Genomic DNA, 19479 nt, shown 5'->3' with positions numbered 1-19479 from the left:
GAGTACTTGCCTAGCAAGCACAAAAGCTCTGCGTTCAGTCCTCTAGTTCTGGAGAAGAATTAAAAGAGCCAGTATGTTTCATTTCAATTGAACAATTAGGATTTTAATGGGCTTTTCCAACATTATTGGCTTCCACTGTCTTTGTGGCTATAGCAGAATATCTGTGATTGAGTCACTTATAAAGAAAAGAGGCTAATGTTTTTTGGTTCGTGGTTTTGGAAGCTGAGAAGCCTAGGTAGGGATGCTGCATCTAGTGAGGGGCCCAAGCCATTTCAAGGGGAGGGCAGATGAGGGCTTGTATGAAAAAAGTGAAACTGGAGAGGAGAAGATCATTCACCCCCTGTTCTCATGACAATGTCTCTTAAAGCTGCACAGCTCCATGGGAATCAGTCTCTAAATCCTTATCACAGGATTTTCTGGGGACAATAGCAATGAGCTAACATAGTCAATGGGAGAAGGATGTGAAAGAGAAGTTCCATTGTTCCAGATTTGATTTATTTATTTTATGAATGAGACATTGGAATTTGAACTGGTCACAGGTGGCTCATGCCTATAATCCTAACTACTCAGGAGGCTGAGATCTGAGACTTACCGTTCAGCGTCAGCCCCAAACAGAAAGACTGTGAGAATCTGCTCCAAAGAACCAGCTAAATTGTAGAAATGGTTTTTTGTTCAGGACTGGTAGAGCACCAGTTTTGAGCAAAAATGCCAAGGGGCTGGTGGTTCACATCTGTAACCCTCAGTACTCCAGAGGCTGAGATATGAAAATCATGGTTCAAAGCCAGACTGGGCAGGAAATTCCATGAGACTCTTACCTCCAATTAACCACCAGAAAACCATAATTTGTGCTGCACCTCAAAGTGATAAAGTACTAGCTAGCCTTGAGCAGCAGACCTCAGGGACAGTGCCCAGGCCAGGAGGTCCAGCCCACAACCAAAGGGGACAAAAGAAACTAAAGGACAGAACCCAAGTCCCAGTACTGGCATGTACAGGCACACACAGACACACATAGACACATGCACACACAGAGACACACACACATATAGTGTTTGATAAATCTCCCTTGCAGGAACACCTCCTGTTGGGCATAAGTATTAGCACTAATTTAAGGCAGCACAGGGACATTTAACATCTCTTTGAGGGGGTACTGTTTGTCATTGAAAGAAACCACTTATAATCTAGCCACTCACATAGTCCTCTGTCTTCTTTCTTTATCCCCAAGTTTAAGCAGACTTCCCATCCCAGAGTATTGGCACACTTCCCTTACCTTGTCACTGCTGGCACAGCCAGCAACTGTGCAAGCCCTTAGCTGGTATGAATATTCCTGAAATGGTTGAATTCCCTTTGTATCAGAGAAACTCAGTGATGTCCCTCGAAAGTGTTCAATCCCATTTCGGAGAAGGATATAGTACACGATAGGACCTAAAAGATAGAGAGACATGACTGTAGGTGAGTATCATATCACTTGAACTGTTTGCAAACCACTTCCATCTCTCAATGCTCTGAAGAAATGAGATACTATCACACTATTCACTTTTAATTTGCTATGCTCAAGCAGTTCTTAATCATACTGTCTTGGAGAAGAGAAATACTTAACATAAACCATGGGCTCAATTTGTGTTTATTTCCCTTTATTATCCTGCACAGTTGCTTCGACCATTGAAATGATTTTTGCTTTTTTGGGGTATGAGTCACTCAGATTCACATGGGGCATGGATTATTAGACCAGTGTCACCTCCTTTGAACAACTAACTCATAGCTCAACAAAATGAATACCAGGAAGCTGAGACATGTGTTGTTTGGGAGGAAGAGCCAGGGAATTAGAGATAAATGAATGGAGAGAGGAACGGTAGGGAAATGCAATCATAATATTTAATGTACATAGGTGAAAATGGAATGGATGGGGTTGAGAGAGGCAAGAGAGAACAATGGAAGAGGTGACATTGACCAAGATGCATTATACTCATAAACTGGCATAATACATGGAAGTCCTCTGTGTACAACTACTTAGATTCTAATTTTTAAAAAATAAAAAGAAAATGAGTGGGAAATAGAGTGGGTTTCAAGGAAGTTTGAATTCTTTTTTTATTTAGAACAAGTGACGAGCACAGTGTACTACAATGCGAACAATTACTTGGCACAAAGCAGTTTCACTGATACTAGTCTAGGTGGTTAGATGAATGCCCCTATAATGTAACTTATACTTATTTCAATTTTTTGATTAACTTGAAGGTCAGATGATTCTTATTTTGAGAATAAATGTAATACCATTTGGTTGTATGGGTTTCTTCCAGTTTAGGACAATTGTATCTTCACGATTGCCTATTTTGCTCCATCTAGGGGCTCTCACTCCTTGAGGGATATCTTCTTTGGTGCGGGCTTGAACAGCTCTGCTGAATCCACTCCCATAGCTGTTCCACGCAGAAATTCTATATTCATATATTGTATACGGTTCCAGGTTCACATCTGCAGAGACAGAAAATAGACCATGAAGCCTTCTTGTCTTTTTTTTTTTTGTCAGTCCTGGGCTTGAGCTCAGGGCCTGAGCACTGTCCTTGGACTTTCTCAAGGCTAGAGCTCTAACACTTGAGCCTCAGCACCACTTCTGGCTTTTTTCTATGTACATGGTACCAATGAATTGAGCCTGGGTCTTCGTGCATGCTAAGCAAGTAATCTACCACTAGGCCAAACTCCCGGCCCTCTTGTCTTTATTTTTAACTATCATATTAGAATTAGTATTAAGGCTAGAAGTGGTAGAGTATTTTACCCACTATGTCTAATTGCTCAGAGTTTAAACTCCAGTATGAATACCAACATCTTATAAATAATTAAAAATAAATGCTTAATGCTTTCATTCTCTTCCAAGTAGCTGTTTTCTATTATGCCCATTGCTGTAATTTTTCTTCAATAAGTGTTGAGATTTCTATCCAAGTTAATGAAAGTCTTCATTTGTAAAATATAAAAATCTGTCTTGAACAGGTCTAGCAGAAATTCTATTTTTATTTTATTTTGCCAGTTGTGAGACTTGAACTCAGGGCCCAGGAGCTGTTCCTGACCTCCTTTGCTCAAGGTTAGTGTTCTACCACTTTGAGCCACAGTGCTACATCTAATCTTCTGGTGGCCAATTGGAAATATGTGACTCTGGACTTTCTTGCCCTAGCTTTGAATTGTGATCCCCAGATCTCAGCCTCCTGAGTAGCTAGGATTACAGGCATAACCCACCTGCGTGTGGCCTAAAGGAAAATTTAAAAGTCATTCTTTCCTCCTTTCCCTTTTCAACTGTCCTTCGTGCTATAGGAAACCAAAGAGTATGAGCTTGAGTCCAAGTACGTCTCAGAACAATGTTGCTAGGTCCTATAGTAATCAGACATGACCTGTCTTGCTTTGATGCCGGCAAATGTAGCATTCTTCATTCTCTGATCTGACTATAAACTGTGAGTGTATTTCAACTTTTGCATCAGGAATATTAATTCTAACTTGATTCAGCATTCGAGCTAGCTAGCTTATTCCTCTGTTGTTTATGATCTATACATTTAATTTCAAGTAATATACATTTTTGCTTAAAGTCTGACTTAAAAACAAGTAACATTTTTGTTAAATACACAGCAATCAAATTATGCTTATAAATGCTTTGTAAGCAGCCATTCTCAAAGTGTGATGGAATTAATTGCTACCAGGGTAAGATAGGATGATGTAAGAATGAAATTAATCAGCAATTTTGCAGTGGGATTTTCAGTGCGCTTGCCCCAGCCCAGCCATGAAAGACGGCTGGATTTCTTTTACCTGTTAAGGAGTATGTGTCTATACCTCCCGAATGAACAGTATCCTCAGCCAATGAACACAATTCCTCAGGTGATGTCTTCCCATGGGGAGTGTGAGGTCCTCTTGTCAAAGCACAAATGTGGCCGGTAGAGTTGAAGTCGCATTGGCCACAGTATGCCATAGCTTCCTTTGATACTGGGCAGAGGATTCCACACTGCTCCATTTCCTTGTCAGTGGTGAGGATGAGCAGAGAATAAGTAAAATGTCATAAAAAAAGTTTTCAGATAACAAAAACAGTTTCCTATTAATAAACAGGAATTGAAATATCAATGAAACCCCCAAATTTATTTAAAAAAATGGCTCCAAATTTATGAATGAAAATGATCTTTTTAAACCTAGAACTACCAATCTAGCCAAGATATTAATCTGGTCATAGAGTAGAATAATAATTTCCTATATTGAGCTCTGTACAAATTTACCTTCTGGCCATCTATGCTGAGGCAGACAATTCTCCACAAGAAGGGAAACTTGAGGTTGAGAACCCAGAGAGACAAAGGAAAGAAATAGGAGAAACCCCTGACCTGACAGCTTAGGGAACATCCCCTGTTACGGTAGAGATCCTATAGAGCAGTAGTTCACCCGGGAGCAGGGGCTTCCTCTGGGGTAGGACCCACATTGTGAGCCACAGATTAAACATGACCTATAAAACACTATCTGATTTCACGTGGAGAGATATTACCACTGCCCTATAATTTTTTAGCCAAATTCATGTAGCATTTTAATCATTCATTACTACAAAATGCTTGCCAGGGGTCCTAAGATATCAAAGATTGATATGTAAGAAGGATTTCACATCTCAAGCTACATGATGTCCTCACAAGAACCATATAGTTGCCTCACATAGCAAGTGCTCTTCTTCTGTCTGTGATGAAGACATTCACAGTGTGAGCCAGTGTGATTTGTAAGGACAAATCACGCCAGCACATGGTTAGCTGTTTGTTTTCCAAGTACCCATCATTCTTTTCTTAAAACAACAGTTTTCTGGGGGTGTGGTGCAACTGTGATGCCCATAAATAGGACATGGCTGGCCTGGAATCATCATAGAATGTAATCGTGAATGATTATTCATGACTGTTGTTGACAAAGGCCTTTGCTTATCATGCACTGTCCCAAAAACAATACAATGCACATGTAAGCGAACTGACTAGGGCTAAGATGTCTCTCAAAGGAAGGTGATGGGTTATGGTTGGTGCACTAGAGAGAAACAGTATGAAGTGTCCCTCCTCAGTACTCAGGGTCATAAAATGACACCATGCAGCAGTCCAAAATGATGGGTGCTGGCCTTTGAGCATGCATACTTTCAGTGCCCAGCTCATTTCAAGTGCTGGGTGAAGCTTCTCAAATAACAGCTAATCATTATTAATTCCTTTAGAATTCATTGCAATAACATCAATCATAGCAGACTCATTCGGTATTAATATGGATGTAATGTGAAAATGAATAATGCACACAGGAGTTTTTAAGTTCCTATTTTAGAAAAATAGTTATGAACAATGTATTTCTTTTTCCATTGTCAAATCAGCACCTCAGAAAGATTTTCTATCAATTACCTTCATCTTCATTCCAGATGAAATCTTGTCAGAGCAAACATATTTCAAAGGATCATATCCAACTCCGTTACAGCATTTCTGGTGCTTTGGAATAAGTTCAGTCTCACAGCATTTTACTGGCACTGGGTCATTCTTTTTAACATGTGCTTTAGACTCTCCACTGGAAGCTGAACAGCATATGGTATTTGACATATTCACATAATCCTGCCCACAACAGAACATCCCTGCAACAATAAAATGTTATATATGAATATGACATAAAAAAGAGAAGAAAACTGAGGCTTCTATAAAGTTTGGTATAAAAATGTCAGATGGGCAGTTTCAGGCATGGTACAATACCAAAAGTAGCATTTCTCTACCAAGGTGATTTAAAGGTGCAGTGAGGATCCTTCTTACCAAGAGCACTAGACACTAATTAGGAAAAGAACACACAAGAGGAACTGTTCAGAAATCATTCAGCCAGGCCAGACGTTGCCCAAGCTCCATAAAAACCAAAAGACCAGCTTTCTTTCCCATTTTGGAATGAGAACATCTTGTTGCAGAGGGTTAGCTAGGCCATAAGGACTCAAAGAAGGCTCTAGAAATTCACAAGAGAATATGTTACTCAGGCACTGTGAGATAAGAAACCAGACAGGTAGCATGGTGTGAGGAAAAACCCAGTAGGAGCATTGTTAGTTTTCCCCTGTCTTATCTTGGGTGTAGTCAAGAAGACAGAAACAAAGAAAATCTTTCTTTTTCTTTGACTTAGATGTAGCACCCAGGAGCAGCAGAGCGTTTTTTGTTTGTTTGTTTGTTTGTTTTTGGAATCTCCCTGTGTGCTAGGCCTAGCAGGTGATGTGGCTATGAAGTTAAGTGCACCCTTGGAAGTCTAACAGTTCGTACATCTGGATAAAAATACAAGCTCATACCTATAATCCTAGCCACCCAGGATGCTGAAATCTGAAGATCAAGCTTCAAAGCCAGCCCATCCAGAAAAGTCTGTGAGACTCTTATTTATAATTAATCACTACATAGCCAGAGAAGAGCTGTGGCTTAAAGAGTAAAGCAACAGCTTTGAGTGAAATAGCTAAAAACAGCTAAGAGGCAAAGGTAGGCCCTGAGTTCAAGCCCCACTACTGGCACCAAAAGCAAAACAAAACAATAACCAGAGAACAACAACAACAATTAAAAAAAGAACCCAAAACAAAAAATAAAACAGGATACATATATCTGAGATATAACCCACCAAAATGTACTTACTTGCTTGCATTCACAACATTAAAATACTGCCATAGAAGAACACAGCAGAAATGTGGATATAAACACATACATAAATAACCAATACTTTCAAATCAAGTAAGGTAGAAATGGAGGTGTCTGGACTTCACATCCCATCCTATTAGAGCTTCTGCTTTACTACACAGCAACATCATGGGATGAATGATTGACTTTAATTGGAATTTTGTTTATTTATTATTAGTCCCACTGATAACATAAAGAACTTCATATTCAAAGTGCCCTCGGGTCCTCAATTGTTTAATTTGGCCCTGTACAAACATCGACATTATGATTATTGTCCTAAATAACAGTCCAAGGAATTTTAAATGCTTTTCTTTAATCATTAAGTAGATTCTAATTTGGTTAAGAAAGATGTTTATCTTTACGGGGTTCCAGAAAGCCTTGTCATTGATCTCGCCATTAAAAAAATTCAAATATTCAAAAGAAATTATTTAAGATATACATTGACCACGACAGAGTTTAGGTGTGTCATGTTGTTCTAAATGTGACAATTCCTCACAGTGATTAAAAATGCTGTTAAATTAATAATTATTTTAACATATCCAGGAAGCCTTCTTGAAAAAGATAACACACAGTAGGGTCAGTGTTGATTAGATGATAAAAACGTGTGTGTATATGTGTGTGTATATATATATATATACATATATATCTCTAACATAGACATATACATGCAAGTATATGCACATAGATAAAAGCAAAGTTCACAGCTTCAGGTTTTATCTTGTTTGGATGTTTTTCTGTTGTTTTCTGATCAGCCATTTAAATACAACCTTGAATTCTTGACTGTCATTTTGTTTTCTCTAGCAATTTTCTTCAAACAATTCATGTTTCTATTTTAAAGAGCAATCAAAATCTGAAAACTGGCCTTTTAGGAAACAGAATACATTCTCCCCCTTGCCTCTCAAATCATTTCATGGTTTCACCATGCTTTAAGTATGAAATCAAAATGCAGACATTGACCTAATTCAGAACTCCTAATCAGTCATCTGATCACTCTGAGGGACTTTTGACAGGTCAACTAAAATTTTGATAATGAACTATGTTTACTCTAGGAAAGAAAAGAAAAGATGCTTTCTTTTGTTTTACTGAATAGAAATTTTCACCTATTTCACTCACCTAACAAGAAGTGATTCCTTTTCTAGTTTCTTTGGTAAACCATTACTTCTTTAATTATTATCAACCTTGTTCCAGTGTGATAAATTGCTAATTACTTAATACCCTAATCAGCGTTCATTCTTTGCACAGATAAACTGTGACAGTGCCATTAATTTAAATAGTAATTTCACTTAATGGCCAGAACGGCACACCAGATTTTTATGCAGCATTTTCTGAAGACTGCATCCATCACTGAGATATTCTGACATAAAGATGTCTGACGTGCACTAACTCACTTAGGGAGAGCAGATGTTGCAGAGCAGGGCTTGGTAGTAATTCCCAGAGTGCATCACTTCAGCATGAATGAGCTGCAAATTCAGAGACAGACAATCTCCTCAAACTGCATTGCAATAACTTTTGACCCCCTACCCAATTTATCACATGTAGCACTTGACTTCTGAACTTTGACACACACAGAATGCACAGTTTTAAATATGCCCCAAGAAAATAAGCAGGTCATACATTATTAATAGATTGGACCACTCTTGTAGAGGCCCTTCATTAAATTTGTACAAAGGTGGAGAGTCCCTTTAAACTAGATGCAGATGTTGTTAAGACCATATAGTATAGTACACCTTAACTTGTAGTAATTTATATTTTGAGGTCAGCTAGTATCTGTTGCCTCTCTGAACTACACATAGAGCCAGTGGTTGTCTTCTATTGGATACAACTAAGTAAAAGGAGGCCAGAGATTTTTAGATCTCAATTTTATTGATACTGCGAATACAGTGTCAATGCTTATTTACTGTTTTATGACTGTAAAGGAAATCATTTATGAATACTGGTGAATTTCTAAAGGAATTAGTCTCCAGAATCGGTATTCCATTTTTCTAAGAGAAGACCAAGAATGAAGGATCATGCTTTTGAGATTAATACCATACAATAGAAAAAAAGGCAGTGTAGAATATGGTAAATCATTACAGAACTCCAGAATTGATCAGACATTCTTATTTTAAGCTGGGGGACTTTTTTGTGTTTTACATTTGCAGCTGGGAAAACTGAAAGAAAAGGTTTGCTACTAGTCATTCACCAGATAAACATAAAATCAGCAGGTCTGAAAGTGAAGAATTGGTACTTAACCAGTAGATGGCCCCATGGGTGACCACACAGAGAAAGAAAGGGTAAAGTAAGATGCTCCCCCAAAGCATTGCCATAAATTGTATAGCATTTATATATTTTACATTTAAAAATATTATCTTCTTTATATGGAAATGTTTGAGGCTCTCTTCCTCCCGTATACTCCATGGACTCCTGTGCTTGTTGTTCTCGCCTTGAAAAGCTTGCACAGTACATCCTAGGAAACCCCCATTATAATGGCAATAGTTGCTCATTCTACCAAAGTCAGGCTCCAGGTGATAGCCACATAATTCTCTGTCCACAAACAATTTCACATCTAGTGGATTATATTTAAATAAAGGGTTCACAGACAAAAATGTTTGTTAATGGAAATTAGGAATCTATTCCAAAGGCATGTATTAGTGGTAGGTCCTCTGTGGCTAACAGAAAATGCTGTCTACTTGGAATGATAGTGAAATTTTCAGTTTGGTATTTAATTCTCTGTATATAAGTTCCAGCTCAAGATTAATGACATAAATGGAAAAAATCACCACCTAAGCAGGCACGATGAAAAAAATGAGTAAAGTGGTTTCAGGTCTATCAAAGAAAATGGTGGAGCATATAGATGCACTGAAGTGACGAGCAGGACTTTCATCCCGAGATACCTGTATAACACTTCAACACAACTCATCTGCCCAGAGAGAGCACTAAAAACATAAATGCTACCCCAGCACTTCTGTTCCAGGAGCATCTGTTAATTCACTCCATTTATAAAATACATATTGACAAAGACAACTGAACTGGGACCAGGGAGATTTGATTTGGTGTGAGAAAGTCAATTCAATGTGATTTTGTTAAAGGGCTCCTGCAGGCAAATAAAAAAAAAGTTTAAGTAATAAAGTACATAAAGAGGTTTTACGAGCCAGCCTGGTCTTGTGGCAGGCACACAATGGCAGGCATTGAGATCTACACCCTATGTGGCAGGTATAACGTGTGGCTAAGCTGAAGAGAAACAGGGCCTGATGGGTATTCTGGAAGGTCATCAAGGTCAAAGTCATTAGGGATGAAATGAAAGAGCTGCAGTAGAGACAGCGAAAAAGACAAGGTAGGACCTGTTTGCAATGAAAATGGCAGGAATGTCATGAGAATAAAATTAGATCCTCTTCCCTTTTAGAAATATTTCTTTTAATCCACCATCCTTATCAAAATATTTCTTTTAATCCACCATCCTTATCAAGTTGGGAGAGTCATAGAAAATGTTAAGAAATTGAAGAGCTAATTTGAGTTCACAGGAGTTGAGAAATGTTATAATCTAAAAAAATTTTAGAGCCAGGCACCAGTGAATTTTCCCTGCCATCTGAGGATTGTGGTTTGAAGCCACCTCAGGCAGAAAAGTCTGTGAGACTCTTCACTCCAATTAACCAGAAAAAAAATCTTGGAAATGGAGCTATGGCTCAAGTGCTAGAATACCAGCAACGAGCAAGAAAAAGAGGTTCTGAATTCAAACCTCAGCACTGGTGCATACACACACACACACACACACACACACACACACACACACACACACTATTTCATAATTGTAAAATACTAAAAATGTATACAAGTATATGCATATATACTGTGCACACATATACGCAATACTCAAGAGAAATGCTTGATTAGCACAGAAGCATGGAACACATAGAATTTGTTCCATAGACTTCCAGAGTAAGAATTGCAGGTAAAGTGTTGTATGTTTCTGTACACCTTCATTTGAAGTGAGAGCTTGTAACTCTGACATAACTCAAGGCGAAGGTTAAACATTTCTGTCCTAAATAGAAGAAGCAATCCAAAGTTTAATATGGAATAATAAAAGTCCACGTGTAGCAAAAACAATTCTCAGCAGAAAGAACAGTGCTGGAGAAATATCAATACCAAACTTTAGACTGTATTACAAAGCTATAGTAACCAAAACCAGCTTGGTACTGGCACAAGGACAGGCCTGAGGACCAATGGAATAGAACTGAAGACCCAGAAATCAACCCGCAGATCTATGGCCACCTAATCTTTGATAAGGGAGCAAGAAAAATAGGATGAAAGAAAGACAGCCTCTTCAACAAGTGGTGCTGGAAGAATTAGTTAAGCACTTGCAGAAAACTAAGGTTGGATCCTTCTATATTACCCTGCAACAGGATTAATTCCAAATGGATCAAAGACCTTGAGGTAAAAGCAGATACCCTGAAATCTTTACAAGAAGGAATAGGAGATACACTAGGTCTCCTTGACACAGGTCAAAACTTTCTTAATAAAGACCCAGAAATACAACGAATTAAAGAAAATTTGGACAAATGGGACTGCATTAAACTGCAGAGCTTCTGTATGGCAAAGGACATAGCTAGCAAGTTAAATAGAAAGCCCACAGAGTGGGAGAAGATCTTCACTAACCATACAACAGACAAAGGCCTCATCTCAAAAATATATCTATAGCTAAAAAATTTGAATTTCTCCAAAACAAATTTTCTAAGAAACAACCATTCCATTAAAAGATAGGCAAAAGACTTAAAGAAACACTTCTCTGAGGAAGAAATAAGAATGACCTACAGACACATGAAGAAATGCTCGACATCTCTGGCCATAAAAGAAATGTAGATCAAAACAACTTTGAGATTCCAGCTCACTCCAGTTAGAATGGCCAGGATCAAGAAATCCAGCAACAACAGATGCTTGTGGGGATATGTCCAAGGGGGATCACTACTACACTGTTGGTGGGAGTGCAAACTCGTTCAACCACTATGGAAAGCAGTATGGTGATTCCTCAGACTAAACATAGAGCTCCCAGCAGTTCCACTCTTTGGCATTTGCTCAAATGTCCAGAAATAAGGATATACTAAAGCCACTAGCACAAGGATGTTCACTGCATCACTATTTACCATAGCAAAGATATGGAACCAACACAGATGCTCCTCAGTAGATGATTCGATCAAGAAGATGTGGGAGTTATACACAATGGAATTCTATACTGTCATCAGAAAGAATGCCATTGCCCCATTTGTAAGGAAATGGAAAGACTTGGAAAAAATCATATTAAATGAAGTAAGGCAGACCTAATGGAACATAGGCTCAATGGTTTCCCTCATTTGTAATAATTAGTACACATCTCAGACTCTCTTAGCAGAGGATTACAATAGCTTAAAACCTAGGTACATAAGGTCGTATAGGATGAGACTAAATGAAAGGATCTCCAGGATATGAAAACAAGATCTTTATGTTGTGTGATTATCGTTCTTAATGTAGTCCTCTTCTCTTTTTTGCCCTTTGGTTAATCTCATATTGTTACTCTATCTGACTTTGTTACCTGGTATATTGTATATGTGCTTATTTATTTGAAATAGGAAAGGGAACGAGGGAAAACAAGATGACTGGGAAGGGGAGAGGAGGAGGGAAATTGGTACAAAAACATGAGAAGGGGTATCAATGTGTGAGAAGTAATGCACCTACTACCTGGCGAATGCAACCTTAACCCCTCTATACATTACCCTGACGATGACAAAATTTAAAAAAAAAAAACCTGTTCTAGTACACATGGACCTTGCACCTTAGCACAGGTGCAATAATGTTCTGACTCTTTTCTCATTCTTCCATATTTGTGAAATTTAAATCATAGTATTTGTATTATATCATATTGTGTCTTCCTGGAGTACTTAATGCTCAAAACTTTGTGCCTGCTAAGTTCGGTCTCTTTCATCTTTCTGTCTCTCTCATCTCTCTCTCTGCCTCTCTCTTTCCTTACCCAACCTATAAACCACAGAGCTCATTATTACTTGGTTTGCAGACAGTCAATTTCACACTTTAAATCAAGCCATGTTAATATCCTATGCATGGTTAGAGTTTGCAGCACAATGGTACAACCCACATTTAGCTTTCTTCCTTATCTTGCTTGGAGTTATTGTTCCACCTTAGAAATATTCATATAGTGGAGGGAATACTGTGGATGGTAAATGCATCCAAGAATAGAGGAACAGGGAGAATTAAGAGGGAGTTAATGTGACCTATATATGTATCTAAGTATGTTATATGTAAGTATAAACTGTCACAATGAAACCTGCCATTCTATACATCTTTCTCAAAGTATGCATGTATTCCTCATCACCTGTCATGTAGACCTCTGTATAATTTCATGGGAATTTTTTCCCTTAATTATATTGTAAGTTCTTGAGGATAAAAAGGGAATTTGGGCCACTTTTGTACTCACAAAATACCAGGAATGATCTCTTGAAATAACCTCTAAAGGCCATATATTTGCTGAATGAAAGACTACAGCAATTAACTAAGTAAAAGGAAACCTACAGATGAGCAAGGACAACACTTGAAAACGATGGCCTATTGTGAAATTTAAAAGGCCACTTGGTTTCTTTTTCTTCCTCTCTAGGACTTCTAGGACCTCTGACAGTTTAAGTACATGACATCACAGTGTCTTGGTGAGGTGAACTATGCATTCTATATTACTTCCCATAGTTTATTCTTTCTAAAAATCACACAAAAGTTAGCCAAAATGCAGTAATAATTATTTAAATCAGTCATTTCAATAATCATTTCAGTAGATACCATGTTGTGGCTCATATTCATCTCTTCAACGTGAAGTTCTCATGAAAACTTTTTAAAAGAGCACTTCAATAATAAGTGAAAAAAGCTCAAAAGAAGTTCTGTCTGGAGAAAATATTGAATCTGGGTTCAGTAGCTCTATCTAAAGCATTGCTAAGCCTTGAAGAAGTCACTCTAGCACCAACTTGGGAAGATACTGAATGCAGGGAATTAAGGTTCTGAGGTCAGATGTATAGAAGAAAAGTTTTAAGTAAACAGGAAAATCAGATACAAAAATTATGAAACAAAATCTACAAAAATGAAAACTGGAATTAGTTAAAAACTACTCTATTACTAAGAAGGGGATTATAACTTAATATATTTCAAATCATGTTCCAAAGAGGAATCCATTCAAAGAAAATAATGGACTTAGAATTGAAACAACATAGTTGATTGATTATACAAATAATGAAGAGAAGCAACTCATAACTATATTGGAAAAAGTTATGCTTCTTGTTAATCTGCAGATAGAATAGTGACATTCAGGATAGACTGCAACTCAAATTCAGAACTGGAGAAAAAATACCCATGGAATGCAGGCAATAATGTCAACTTGACAGATATTTGAGACAAGTCACTGCAAATCAGTTTTAGTGCAGAAAAGTGAAAATAGTCTGAAATCCCAGGAAGATCCTTAATACAGGCTTCCCCAATCTGGGCATTAATCTCATATATATATATATATATAATATTGTAATAATGAGTTCAAAGGCTTAGAAACATTTTTCCAAAGTTGAAATAATTTTAAAACAGCAATTACAGTTAATAGTGGAAATATTTTTAAAAACAATTTAGTTTGGTTATAATTATGGAACAATGGAAATGGACTTACCTTTCAGTTCTTTCTTGCTCCTAATTTATATATATATGTGTGTGTATATACTTATAAATATGTATACATATATATGTTTGTAGTTTAGGAGATCAAATGTAATGACTTGTACACACTATTTTTTTCCCAATAAGCTACACCTCTAGCTTTCTATTACTTTCTCTCTCCTCTTGCCTTTATTGCCTTTATTGTCAGTGCTAAAGTTTGAACTCAGAGCCTTGGACTTACTAGGCAGATACTTTAGCACTTGAGCTATCTCCAAGACATTTTTACATTAGCCATTTCTGAGATAAGTCTCCTTGTTTATTTCCAGGCTGGTCTAGATCTAGATCCTTCTCGTGATTTCTTCCAATGTAGATGGTGGTGGGACTGGAAGATGTTCTCTGCCTCCCAAGTAAATGGAATTACAAATAGGAGTAATGATATGGGACTTGATCTCTCTTAATTAAGGTTTATCATTTTTGGTTTTTCATTACAAATAGTCATTCAAATTTTGTCTTGCTTACAGAATTTTTAAAATAAAAGAACTCCATACAATTATGTAAGTTTCAGAGTCTCTCCATATTCTCGATTTAACTAGTATGATTTTGAACTTTTAGTTCCCCCCTCCCCCACCTCCCAGTACAAGGTTTTGAACTCAAGGTCTTGCACTATGTACTTGCTTGTCTGGTACTCTACCACTTCAGCCATATCTGCTGCCTGGCTTTTTGCTACTTACTTAGAAGATGAAATATAGCATCTCCCCCCTCCCAGGCCCCACCTGACTTCAAATCATAATCCCCAGATCTCCTTTCTCAGGTTGATGATTCAGTTCTTTATTTCTGCTTTCATTTTATTCACAATTATTCTTGTAGTATTAGGAAGCAAACCTAGGGCTTTACATATGCCAGCCAAGTGTTCTGCCACTGACACACCCTTGTCTCTTTCATCATTAAAACACATGTAAATAATAATAGTATTTATCATAAGGTTTGCAAAGATTCATTTTGGTAGTAATATAGAAACATTGGCACAACACTTGTGAGATGGTGAAATACTTATTCAATGATAATGCTTTACAAATGTGAACATTATGAGTATTTACTAAACTGTACCATTCTGATTCAGAATGAATGCACTAATGTGGCAATGTGTTTTAGATTCCTTTTTCTTTCTTTTTTTTTGATGGATGTAACACTGTTCCCAAGCATTTTGATATGTCTTCAAGAAGTGCATCAGACATAGGGGAAAACCAGGAGCTGACAGATTATGCAGTATGTTCCCCATTGCTGCACTGAGAAAGTTCATTATGAGTAAAATTCTTCACTCCTGGGGCATCTCTCCCATGCTCTCGGCTCCTCGGGGTCTGTATGTAGTGAAAGGCAGATGAGGGCCCTTACCTGGAAGACGACCATACACCATGCCCTCCTCGTGGCCACCACAGCATTCTAAATCTCCATTCACGATCTGCCCCCCGCAGCACTGTCGGTCCTGGGCATCATGGAGCTTCCCAGCACAGCAAATCTGGTGTCCCGAGGAGGGGTACGGCATCCTGCCACAGCAGGAGTCACCGATGCCCACGGAAACACGATTGTGCTCTTCATCTGGACAGCATATTTCACCTGTCAGTTTAGGACAGGAAGGACCAAGGCATGAGTTGCCAGCACTGCGAGATAAGTCTCCCGGTTTCACAAGTGAGTTTTGCCACAATTACTCTGCTGAGGCCAACAGACTGGCAAGATGACAAGAAGGTGTGCCATTCTATTGGAGTTACAAAATCTCAATAACATGGCCCTAAAAGGTTTGTGTTAGAGGTGTATAATGTGTGCCTGTTCTCTCTCTCTCCTCTCATACAACACACATATAATTTAATAGTAAGAATGCTGTTGCTTGTTTTCCCTCCTCTAATGAATGAATATATATATATATATACATACATACATACATATATCTATATGACTAAATGACACTGCAGAATGGAAGTGGGAATGCTATTCTATTTAGCATAACTTTTGTTACATCCAGAAATTAATAAGTTTATATTAATAAGTTTATATTGCATATGATTATAATTTTTGGTACTAAATTATATATTCTTTTTTATTATAATTTTTTATTTCAATGTATAGAGGAATTACAGTTATATTCACCAGATAGAGGGTTCATTACTTCTCACACATTGATATCCCTTCTTATGTTTTTGTCCCCATTTCCCTTCCTCCACCTCCTCTCCCCATTTTTCCCCTCCTATTTCAAATAAACAAGTAAACATCTATATAATGTATGAAGTAACAAAGTGGGATACTGTAACAATATGAGATTAACCGAAGGGCAACACAAGAGAAGAGAGAAAAACATAATACATAAAGAATAACAGTCACTTATAATTAAACTCAACTAAGTAAACAGAGGTTAAAATCTACATATAACTGGATGCATTTATACTTTCTGGGCTATGGGTGATAATTATTTCACTAATATCTTAATATCAAAGGATTCAAATATTGTAGATGTCAACATTCAGCCCTTTGAAAAGAAGGTATGGAGAGGCTTCTAAAAGATAGGAAAAACAAAAGATAGAAACTTTTAAAGATAGTTTCTTCTAAGACTATTTTAGAAAAAAATTACCAAAAATTAGCACCTCTAAAATCCAACCTTCAAGCCATCCAGTGATTTCACCACTCAATTTAACCGTTTTCTGCCTAATCCTTGACTTCTCTCCTGTCTCTTATTTGGACTGTTTCTCTACTTGCTCATGCACCTTAAACCATTCCTTTTCTCTTTCCTCTACTGCCTCTTGGTATACATTAATGGCTTGTCCAACTTTCCAAGGAAAATGAACACATTTACTGGACAATTGAAGATTGCCTTATAAGTTTATAGTCCTGAACTGCTTGTTCCCTATTAATTAGTTGGTTTTCTTAGGAGTTCTCGATACCTTACAGCTTTGTTAGGAAAAAAAGATGAGTTGCTTAGTGAAGTGATATAAAAATATGAGACCATATTTAACTATGGATCCATACATGAAGACTGTAAAAACATGTGAAAAGCTCTTAGAATATATCACTGGAGTTTTTCTGTTTAAATTCATGCTCAAAAATCTATCCCATTAGCTGGACAAATACTAGAAATACAAGCTTACCAAGACTAAATCATATGGAAATAGAAACTCTTAACAGATTTATAACAATAATAACCAAGTTATCAAAATATCCAACTAAGCAAAGTTCTGATCCAGGCCCTTCTCATAAATTCTACCAGTTAAAAAAAATAAAAACAAACTTCTCAAGCTCTTCTAGAAAATGGGAGGGCAGAGAACACTTCTCAGCTCATCTCTGAGTCATCTAATAGGATAATCAGACTAATGGCCTTATGATGAAACTGTGATCAATATCCCCTATGAGTACTGATGTACATCCCTCCCCCCAAACTACCAAAATGAACTTATGGAACATTGACTATATCCTAATAATATGATTTCTATAAGTTGAAGAAATTGAAAAAATTCATTAAGATGCTACTGTGGCCCATGGAGGAAGGAAAAAATGAGCTCATTGTTCACTGTAAACTATTTTGTCATATTTACATGTGTAATTTTAACATGTCAAATGAGTCTTCTGATTGATCTAAAGTATAGTTGATGTATTCACAAATCTTCATAGGTAGAGATGTTCTCTCATTGGAAAAGTTTAATATAATATCAATAAGAGTTGGTAGAAAACTTGTCAATTAGAGAATTGTGGCCTATTGAAATTTAATTGTCAGGATAAACTCATGAACAAACACTTGTCTGAGAATCAGAGAGGAGCTACAAGAGAATGAGGAGATAAGAAAGCAAAAAAAAATGAAACAAGGATTAGACAGTGACTGTTTGGCATCACAATTTTACAGGAGACATAAAGGAGACCTTTCAGTCAGAAAGCCATCCAATTCTCACTAACAAAGCCACGTTCTAAGAACGATGCCCAGAGATGGCTGAGTTGGGCTGAGAGTAGTTTTCTTGCATTATATCTTTGCCACAGGCTTTCTTTTCTAATAAACTTTTCTATCATCCTTACTTATAGTCCATCTTCCCTGAATTCTTTTTTCCAGACTTAAGGATTGAGGTTGTTAAATTCCTAAACTTTCCGATAACAGTGTCACAGAGTCTAGGCATAGGATCAATCAATCAGACATCATTTAAGATAATTGTGAGACAGAATATTGTATATATCTCTAATAGGATAGCAACGTATTTTTTTCTCCTAAGGCTATTTTAAGTATAACAAGTACTAATTAGGTTAGATATTTTAGCCATAGGCCCTGCATGCTTCAGACGCTTAAAAAAAGGCTTCTTAGTAAAAGATATGAATTATATCAATGAAAAATAAAACTAATTTTTTTCTTCAAAAAATGGCTATTAGACATAAGATAGAAGGATCAGTCACCTTCTCATTAACCTCTCAAAATGAATCTATTTCAGGTCAGACTTGAAAATGTTTTCTCTCTAAATGCTACCATGTGGTCTAACAGTTAATTGTTATTCTTACCCAAGAATGACCCATATTAACATTTAGTTGTGGCCATTAGCATATTTATAAAAAGAAATGGGGAGAATGAACATACTTTTCTCTACTGCTCTTTGTTATGGGGTTACTATAGAGGAAAGTCTTAAAAAGAAAAATGGAAATCTTATGAACTAATATTTCAGACTCACCTCTAATTATTAAAATGCCTACAGTCATCTTAGCCAGGGATATTGGACACTTGATTAGCAGGATTTCATTACATTTATACATAAGAAAAAAACAGCAATACTATGTATCTTCTTTGGTGTAAACAGCCTTAAACTAACTAATGAAGACTACAGATTGGAAATGGAGGTCAGATCTCCTCATTTAGGGGTGTGGAAAATAAAGTATTGGAGCTTTGACAATTCCATGAGATTGCATTATTTTTATGTTCTCTCTCTCTTTTGACATCATAGCAGATCCTCTAATTTTCTGGAAAAAAAATGAGCTCCTTCAAAATATAGTACACATTCAACAGTTTGGTGAATATTAAAATGCCTTTCATATGAGTGCTATAAATATGGAATGACTTTCATTGGAATTTTTTATATTTGCTGCATAATCTTATGTATCTCATATGTGTAGGCTGTGGAAATTAAAAAAAAAAACTCTTGTTTTAAATGGGAGTTATTGGGGG

General features: G+C 37.0%; 1 protein-coding gene across 1 annotated transcript in view; it reads right to left on the bottom strand.

Moving 5' to 3' along the window:
• Ush2a (usherin) overlaps positions 1–19479 on the bottom strand; it is a 606255-nt gene that overhangs the window by 130716 nt on the left and 456060 nt on the right. Inside the window, exons 49-53 of the mRNA XM_090341196.1 lie at positions 15693–15914; positions 5373–5596; positions 3784–3988; positions 2269–2466; positions 1268–1422 (exon numbers count right to left, since the gene is read on the bottom strand). Of these exons, the coding sequence (XP_090197322.1) occupies positions 1268–1422; positions 2269–2466; positions 3784–3988; positions 5373–5596; positions 15693–15914 (1004 nt within the window). The remainder of the gene's footprint in view (positions 1–1267; positions 1423–2268; positions 2467–3783; positions 3989–5372; positions 5597–15692; positions 15915–19479) is intronic.

This window comes from Megascapheus bottae, chromosome 10, assembly GCF_031878675.1.
Source record: "Megascapheus bottae isolate mThoBot1 chromosome 10, mThoBot2.hap1, whole genome shotgun sequence".
In the NCBI taxonomy this organism is placed as follows: Eukaryota; Metazoa; Chordata; class Mammalia; order Rodentia; family Geomyidae; genus Megascapheus; species Megascapheus bottae.
Note: the sequence above shows the minus strand (reverse complement) of the source record. Positions and strands in the feature narration are given on the sequence as shown.